We start from the raw sequence: 9,535 nt of genomic DNA, 5'->3' as shown, positions 1-9,535 counted from the left end.
CAGGCTGGCCTTGAACTCACAGAGATCTGCCTGCCTCTGACTCCTGAGTGCCGGGAGCAAAGGTGTGCGCCACAGCGTCCAGCTTCTACTTGCATTTCATTTAACCCTACAGCAGTTATACAAGTAAGCACTATAACCCCACCTTGTAAATGAAAAAGTTCTAGAGTTGAGGTAATTTGTGATAACCTGTATTTACACTGAGGAAGATCATCCCAACTAATCTGAATCTATTCTTCAACAAAGTATATGTCCTGTTGTTCAGCTTTAAGCAGACAAAATTTAAAGCAATAAAAGTAACTTAACTACATGCATAGATTGCCTGTCAAGCACACAATGAAGATTTGGAACATGAGCAATTCCTTTTAAAACAACAGTCCTGTTGTTTCACTAAGATACCCTCAAAAATAAATTATGAATAAAAGATATTGCATACAATTTTTATCCTGATATCCTACCATTACAATGAGCTCAATATGTCTGTAATCATAACCATATTCCCCTCCATATATACATAAAGCAACTACTCTTCACCACACTTCTGTGAAACTTTGTTAGGCCTGATGACTTTGGCGTCATCTATTCCTACTCCTTCATCCATGTCCAGTGGATCACTAGCTTCTTCATTTGACATGTTCAAGCTCTTCCCAATCCAGGCCCAAATCCTCATAGCTCTTCTCAGTCTCCACCAGCTTGTATCTCATCCTGTCCATAATATATTTCTACTTCATGTTGTTGTCTAATTAATAGTCATTGGGCACACTGAAAAAAGGCAATTTTCAACTTCTTATTTATCCTCTGGGAATAACTGGCTCATTTCTGGCATAAAATAGAAGCACTGTATGTGCTGTATTTTTACTGTTGGCAAAGTATTTGGTGCCTAAATAAATTACATCGTGGCTGGCTTTTGATCTAGATCATTAATGATGAAAAATTACCAAGACTGGGGCTGGAGAGATGGCTCAGCAGTTAAGAGCATTGGCTGCTCTTGTAGAGGACCTGGGTTTGGTTCCCAGCACCCACATGGTGGCTGACAACCATCTGTAACTCCAGTTCCAAGGGATCTGACACCCTCTTCTGGCCTTAAAGGGCACTATAAAATATGGGTACACTTATATACATGCCAGCAAAACATACATGTAAAATAAAAATAAATTAAAAAAATTACCAAGCTGAGGAAGCAATTTCTCCCTCTCCCTTCCCACCTGTCTGGGGTGGGGGGACTTGAGATTGAACAAGGGACCTTGCACATGCTAGGCAACTCCTCTACCATTGAGGGGTACCCTCATCCCTTAAACAATTTTATTAGGGTAAAGCAAATGGAAAAAATAGATTGATCTCACAAAAGGCAGGATAATATTTTGGTAGAGAAAATAACACAGAAAGCCATAGCCCTTTCACAAACCTTCAAGGAATCTAAAACAGGCAAGCAGAGTATAAGTGATACAGCAGTGGGAGTTCTCTGTAGCCTGGTATGAAGGTTCATACATATCAGACTCTTGAATCATGATTTTATCCTAAAGAAGACACAATCATTCTACCAGCTCCATGTTACATGTTGTAGATAGATTAATCAGCTCTATGAAACTTCAATCTGGCAGATAAACTAAAATGTGGTAGGTCATGCTGATTCCCGCTCAACATCCATCTTTCCTTTCTTGGTAATAGAACTCTGATTTTACTTGAGCTGGCAACATGTTCAGATAAATGGTGATTTTTCTCAGATTCTTTATATGACCTTGAGAATGGAAACCCATAGTACACAGCACTGAACAAGAGAAACTCTTTTCAAGATAATGGTGTTACCGTTTTACCAAAGTAAGTGGACATAGATCACTAACCACCAAGGATTTACTTTCTAGTCCTGGATTGTTTTTACATAACATCAACACCTTTTATATTTAACTTGGTGGTGTTATGAGTTGGCTATATGCTGCTGGTCTAATTATAAACTCATATACTGGGTGATGTGGTTGTATAAGGGAATGTTCATTCTGATTATAGCAAAGATGGACTGGGGAATCCATAGTGAGCAAAGTGTTACAGAAAGCTGGAAAAATCAATCTGATACATCATACTAAATGAGACAAAAAGGAAAAAGCACTGGAGAAGTGGGTTGAATGGCTAAGAATATGGTCTTCAGAGTCTGATTTCTGGGTTCAAATCCTGATTGTACTACTTATTAGCACCTTAACTTCAATCATACCTTTTTGGGGCCTCATCATCAACCAAAAGAAGATACAGTAGTGCCTATTTTTAGGATAGTTATAGGGCTAAATGGATAACACATGAGAAACCTTAGATCAGTGCACTGGTAAGTGCTCATAAATGTTAGTTGCTCTTCATTAGTTTAATTCAAGGTGACATTTCTCTTTTGGGACTTCATAGCCTTTCATACAGTATCTTACCTCCTTTTCTTTATTACGAGTCCCTCTGTATTCTAATCATGTCTCCTTTAATTAAAAACCAAAATGATTCTGTGTCTTCACTCACACTGTTTTCCAAGAATGTCCTTTTAATTATTTTTTGGACTGAATTCTATGCCTGCTGCTTCAGTCCACCCTCCTCTATAAATCCCTCTGGCCTGTAGTTCTTAGGATTTCTTTCTCTACAGCTCTGATTATCAGTGTGACCAAGCTCAGAACTATCCATCTGTTTCCTAAATGTTGATGTGCATGCATGTGTAATGTGCCTTATAGGAACATTTGAAGCTCTTTTGTTCTGTGTACTTTTTATATCAAATGGTAATCCAATGGAGTACATCACAGAGTCTCAAAGAAACAATTACTGAATGACTGCTAGACAGTCTTTCAGTTTTATTTCCAAACAGATTTCAGTACAAGGCAGCCAACCCTCTTATAGCAAGACATCTCAGTACTTAATCTTGCTCAGTGGACCTAGAAGGTAAAAGAATGGCAAATGCCAAGTTGAAAAAAATTACAAAGGTATACCAAAAAGGGAAAAATTGACCCTAAAATTTTGGCAGGTTTGGAAATGAGATCACAAATCTTCTGCTAATAACCTCAGATTGATTTTTTTAGGGGGGGTCTTTTTGAGACAGGTTCTTCCTGTGGCCCCAGCTGGCCAGGAACTCACTATGTAGATCAGACTGGCCTTGAATTCACAAAGAATTAAAGGTTCATACCACCAAGCCCAGATTGATGTTTTGCAACATGGAGAAAAAAATTGTCAGAACACTATTTTCAAGTATTAACATAAAATTTATATTTATTGTATGCCAAGAACTAAGATAAGTATTTTCTCTACATTATCTTATTTAACTTTCAAAATTATCCTATGAGACAGGTAATGGTCCATTTTAGGGAGGATGAAAATGAAGATTAGAAAGGTCAAGTAACTTTTCAACCCCAGTGAGTACTAAATTGCTTAGATCACACTCAGGAAACCAGAACATGAACATGTTCAAATAGGAGGGCTTCAGGTTTCTGTGACATAAACAACAGTACTTAGGAATCCATTTGGTGTGTTGCTGTTCCTAAATAGTACAGCAACATAAGGAGTTTTACCACCAGGGGGCAGAATAAAAATAAATGGTAGGCATTGTTTTGAAAAACAAACCACTAAAAATTTGGTTGCTAAATCAGTTGGTTATCTACATGGTTTACTGTTCCAGAGAGTGATAGGATGATCCTGCAGAGCCCTAAACTGAAGCCAGTCCATTCAGGCAATAGTTGGATGTGAGCTGCTGAGGGTTACAGGTTCCCAGCCATCCAACAAAGACACAGGACTCAGGGGCCTCCTGGGTGGGCTCAAATCCTCCCTCCTTTCCTGCCAGCCATTTACAGGAGCATAAGCAATAGGGAAGACACCACACCCAGGTCAGAAGAGAGCACTACTACTCTCTATAGTGTCTGAGTGTGGGAGCACAGAATGGGCAGTGGGCTTCACAAGAGTGAACTGTACCAGAGAGCTAGTTGACATATTACCTTTACTGTTTCCAGCTCCTCCTTGCTGGCTGCTTGCTGTTTCTCCAGCCTGGTACTTAACTGGGAACATATCTAAAAGCAGAGAAGAGAGTTTCTTTACTAGAAAACAATAACTGGTGATACCATGCTGATCTTAGAAGGCAATTCGTGGGTTGAGAGATGGCTCAGCTGTTAAGAACACTGGTTGTTCTTGCAGAAGACTCGGGTTTGAATCCCAGCACCCACATGGCAGCTAACAACTGTCCATAACTCCAGTTCCAGGAGATCCAACAGCCTCTTTTGTCTTCCGCAGGCACTGCCCAACGCGGGTGCACTTACCTACACACAGGCAATACACACATACACATAAAATAAAAATAAATAAAATATTTAAAAAGCATTTCGTAAATGAGTAGCACTGCAAATGCCAGTCATTTCTGCAGTGACAGACAGAAGGCCTGGGAGAGCCAAGTGTAAAGCACAGCTCACTCAGGAGAGACACATGGGACAGATAAGGTTCCTTGTTATTATCTTTCTGTGGCTAACTCTAATGAATTTGTGGCCTCACTATCAATCTATAGACTCTTTATTGAGAATCTACTTGTAGAAGGTATTATGCTGGAATTGGATGAAAAGAATTCGAAACCAGGAACATCTCCCATTCAGCCACAGAAAATCTCTTTTGACGATAAAAGTTTCATTAATTACCAGATTGAATAATACACCAGAGCTCCTTCATAAGTGAAAAGTGCTATACTGTAATGATCAAATGAAAAAGATGTATGTGTAGGGTTAGAGCTGTATAGCACCTGGCCAGCAGAAAGTATGCAGCTGATAAAAATCTTATTATTGATTCTGAAATGAGGTGCTAATAAGTACTTGGAACTGAAGGAGAGTGCCCCTCAGACCCCCTCCCTATCCTCTGAGAAAAAGCTGCCTTCCACCTGATTCTGGAAATCACCTCCATTGTTCAAACCCTTTCCTGGTACATCTGTTTATGGTTTCTATGGGAATGGTCTGGGGCAAAAGAGGAAAAAAATGTTCTTAGCCCCAGGTAAGCTCGCCAAGGGCTGTATATGTTAAGTCTCTGGAAATCAGCCCTAGATTGTTCCAATCCTTTCCTGGTTATTTTGTGTATGGTTTCTATAGAAATCCCCTGCGTTGTGGTTTTTATGCTTAAAAGCCCTGTGTTTCACTGCTTGGGGTCGCAGTACAGCAACCAGTTGGCTCCAATAAAGCACTCCTTTTTACTGAGACTCAGTATCCGAGTGGTCAGTTTAGGGAATTTTACAGACCCCAAACAGAACAAGCAGAAATAATGCTTCCCAAGGTAAAAATATGCTTAAAAAATAGACTGTCTAGCCGGGCGTGGTGGCACACGCCTTTAATCCCAGCACTTGGGAGGCAAGGCAGGCAGATCTCGAAAGATTTATCGTCCTCTTTTTTTTTTTTTTTTTTTTTTTTTTTTTAAAAAAAAAAAAAAAAAAAAAAAAAAAAAAAAAAAAAAAAAAGACTGTCTAAAGTAAGTCACTGACTCAAGTAAGAATCTAATCTTTTACAAAATGGATGAAAAGACTAAAACATATGGAACAAAAAAGAAAAAATTGAAATATGTATGAAAAGTGATGCAAATTTTAAAGTACACATTGGACTAGAAATATATACTTCTATTATAAATTTTTTTTTAAAGATTAGTTAATTAAAAAAAACTCAAGGCACTCAGGAGGCAGAGGCAGGAGGTTCTTTGTGAGTTATGAGGCTAACCTGAGCTACAGAGCAAGTTCCAGGCCAGTCAGGGCTATATAGAGAGACTCTGTCTTAAAACAAACACGCACATATGAACAAACAACCCTCCCAAACAACAGACAAAACCCAAGATATTAAGAGGGATTGCTTCCTAAGCATGAGGACCAGAGCCTGGATTCCAGTACCCATGTAAAGAGCTTAGCATGGCTGTACATGACTAGAACTCCACCACTGGAAGAGGGCACATGGACAGGAGGACTGCTGGAGTTTGCTGTAGTTCAGTGACAGACCATCTTAAAGGAATAAGGTAGAGAGTGATAGACAAGACACCAATGTCCTTTGACCTCTGCAAGTATACATAGAGTTATGTGCACCCACATACATGTGCACATACACCACACACACATACAACACATATACACACTATATTAAAAAATATATAGCTAAGGAGCAAGTCTTACTGTTGAATCCATTTTCCAATTTCTCCAGATCCAAATTGGGGAACATTCAGGACTGTACTGATTGATGTTAGAAGAAAGGAGAGCTCTGATAACTTCCATATATCCTTCTAAACAAATCTAAACATTATGAAATATAGTCGTTTCCAACTATAGAAAATGTTTAGATTATTTTTGTATTCTATTTTTCTTCAGAGAGAAAGATATCTTGCCTTTAAGTTACATTACTTGAACAGCTTGCCAAATAGTACTTAGGAATAGACACCAGATTACTATATGAAGAGTGTGGAATACAATGGCCACTTCCAGCATAATGTGACAATTAAAAAATGAATTTGTGGGGGGTGGGGCTGGAGAGATGGCTCAGCACTGGCTGCTCTTGCAGAGGACCTGGATTTGATTCCTAGCACCCACATGGTGGCTAACAAATGTCCATAACTCCAGTTCCAGAGGAATCCCAATGCCCTCTTCTGATCTTATACACATGCAGGCAAAACACTCATATTCATAAAAATAAAAAAGAATAAATAAAATATATATTTTAAATGCATTTGTGGGAGTGGGTGGGGGGAGAAATGAAAAAAAAATGCATCTGCAAGTGATGGCAGGTTACACAGCACTTAGTCATTAATGTTCATGTGCTGATTAACATCTAATCACTTCTCAAAAATCTCAGGATTACTTTCCACATCTTCCCTTTTCTAGCAAAACAAAAAACAATCCACCAACCAAGCAAGCCTAAAACAACCCTATCTTTTGTGTTTCCTCTGTTACTATTACTTATTTTGGCTTAGGGTCCTATTTTTTCTCACTCTGACTCTGGTCTGGGTCCATTCCTCACTGGATCAGAGTCATGCCAATGGTATATCCATGAATTACTTTCTGCTCAAAAATTCCTTCTGCAAGCAAAATAAAAACACAACTCCTCAGTCCAGGCCTGGGTCCCTATGTACTTTTGCTTCACTTCTGTACTTGAATCTCTTGCCAAATGGAATGCTTTTTTGTTCACTAGTCTATCTCTGGGACCTCCTCTTTCCACCATATCCTTCCAGTACTGCTCCATGTTCACATGTCCAAGGCTTACCCAGCATTTGAAACACAGTTCAGACCATACCATGTTCAAGAAGGGTTTCCTTACTCTTATGTAGGGATTCCTTCCTATTCCTCTTATCTACACACAGTTGTTATCCCCCATTATAAGTAAGCTTCTAGAATCTAGGCATGAAGGTGCACATCTGTAATCCTAGCACTGGAAGGCTTAGACTGAAGAAGCAAGAGTTTCCGACCAGCCTGGGCTACACAGAGAGACTGGCTCAATATTGAAAACAAAAAACAAAACAACCAAAAAACCAAACCAAAACACACCTTCTAGTGGAACGAAAGAAGATTAATTCATTTTATGATCCCCTGAAGTATCAAGCTTTACCATGTGCATACATTAAACAAATGTGCTGCTATCATATGAAAGAATAAGAAAGCTATGAAATCTCATTTCTAATAAATATTCCATGAGGAGCATTTACATACATATGAATATGTATTTATGTATGTGTATGTATATATACATACGTGTGTGTGTGTGTGTGTGTGTATTTATGAGCACTGAACTCTATCCCAGTTCTGAGGTTGCTGTATGAGAAGATGTTTGTAATAGACAAATGGACTAAAGCTACTTCCAAAAAATAATATGAATTATATCATTCACTATTTTACATACATTACATATTTATTTAGATAGCATTTGTTTATATAATGGTACATGCTCAACACAGTGATTCTTATCTAGTTGGCAAAATTAAGGGAGGTGTTTTCTTTTTTGGTGTGTGTTTTTATGCATGTTCCTCATTTTCTACAAAACCCAAATTTTACTTATATGTAGAAAAACACCTTTAATCCCAGCACTCAGGAGGCAGAGGCAGGAGGATCTCTGTGAGTCCAAGGCCAGCCTGGTCTACATAGTGAGTTCCAGGACAGCTGGGGCTACAGGGAGACCCTGTCTCAAAAAGACCAAAAAAAAAGAAAAAAACCAACGCACACATCATATTCAACATCCTTTGTGAGGCAGGAAATCCTTAGATTAGAAAATGGCACACGATGCTCTACTTCACTCAGGATCTCTCAACAATGAGGGGTCCTTGCCACATTCTGCTAACAAGAGGGACATGAAAGTACAACTACATGAAGATACAACTGGAGCTGGAGTGAGGGCTGTCTGGAACTACTTTAGTGATGGAGCTAGATACACCTTCAGGGAGAGAAAGCTCTCTGTTAAAAGAACATTTTAAGGTGCACAGTAGAAAGCTTCATGCCAATGCTGGCTTGCAGAGGGCAAGACTATATAAGCAGCCTGGGGGAAAAATGCTACTGTTCTGTACTATGAGAGCAGAGATGCTGCCACTTAATATAGTCACTAGGCTTTGCAAAGAGGCAAATGTTGCTGGTGTTACTTATAGGAAAAGAATCTCAATGGAAATGAAGGTTTCCTGTTCTGCTAAATCTACCAAGCACTAAACAATAGACTGTTGGTCAGCTAGACTTCTCAAGTTATCAGCAAGCATATCCAATCACTGCCTGCTCCAGAGTAGAGAGTAAGTGAGAGACTATATTTAGTAAATCTAGAAAACTGCTCTGGGAACTAAAAACACAAACAAAAATCATAAGTAAAAAGTAAATGTTTTTATAGCAACAAAACCCACGGTGGCACCTTACCTGTTTATACTCAGCAATGATAGCTGTAGTCTTCTTTATTTCATATTCTGCCTTCTCTAACTGTTTTCTGAAGACTTCTTTTAGCTAAAAAGAGAAACATTAGGATTCAGTCAATTTTATTTTTAATTATGTGTATATGCATGCTTGGGATTCAGTCAATTTTTTAAAAATTATATGTATATGTGTGTGTCTCTGTTTGAGTATGTGCACATGCAGGTGTCAGCAGAGGCCAGAAGGTGGTGTCAGATCCTCTGGAGTTGGAGTTATAGGCTGCCCAAACTGGGTGCTAGGAGCCAAACTCAAGTCTTTTGCAAGAGCTGCAAGTGTTCTTAACTGCTGAGCTATCTCTCCAGTCTCCCAGCCAAAATTTTAACACATTTCTATAAACATATATGTTCAAGTCTTCTCAAGTCACAGAAATGGCAATAATTACATAAATTTTCCTCACCAAGGTTATCTTCAAAACCTACCATTTTCTAGAGTTGCAGAAGGCTTTCTTTTCTGTAAAATGGAAGACATACAAGTGTCTCTAATGAAATTGCTTCTGCTTACCAGGTGATTGGTAAATGTAATGCCAAGTAAGTGTCAGTTTAGAAGCTATCTTTACTATGAGTGTAAAAAAATACCAAGATAACACTGCATATGTTATTTTTTAAAAAATTACATTTTATTTATTTAGTGAAGTGGTTGGGTATGTGT

At 38.6% G+C, this 9,535-nt stretch overlaps 1 protein-coding gene across 6 annotated transcripts in view; it reads right to left on the bottom strand.

Moving 5' to 3' along the window:
- The window catches only part of Rabgap1l (RAB GTPase activating protein 1 like), an 848,174-nt gene that overhangs the window by 8,190 nt on the left and 830,449 nt on the right, over positions 1–9,535 (bottom strand). For all 6 annotated transcript variants that reach the window (XM_017796360.2, XM_017796361.2, XM_008826095.3 and 3 more), the window contains 2 exons: positions 8,837–8,920; positions 3,945–4,016 (listed from right to left, as the gene is read on the bottom strand). In XM_017796360.2, coding sequence (XP_017651849.1) covers positions 3,945–4,016; positions 8,837–8,920 — 156 coding nt within the window. The remainder of the gene's footprint in view (positions 1–3,944; positions 4,017–8,836; positions 8,921–9,535) is intronic.

Source organism: Nannospalax galili, unplaced genomic scaffold (genome assembly GCF_000622305.1).
Source record: "Nannospalax galili isolate Female #2095 unplaced genomic scaffold, S.galili_v1.0 scaffold429, whole genome shotgun sequence".
Taxonomy (NCBI): domain Eukaryota; kingdom Metazoa; phylum Chordata; class Mammalia; order Rodentia; family Spalacidae; genus Nannospalax; species Nannospalax galili.
This window is presented reverse-complemented; position numbering and strand designations above follow the sequence as displayed.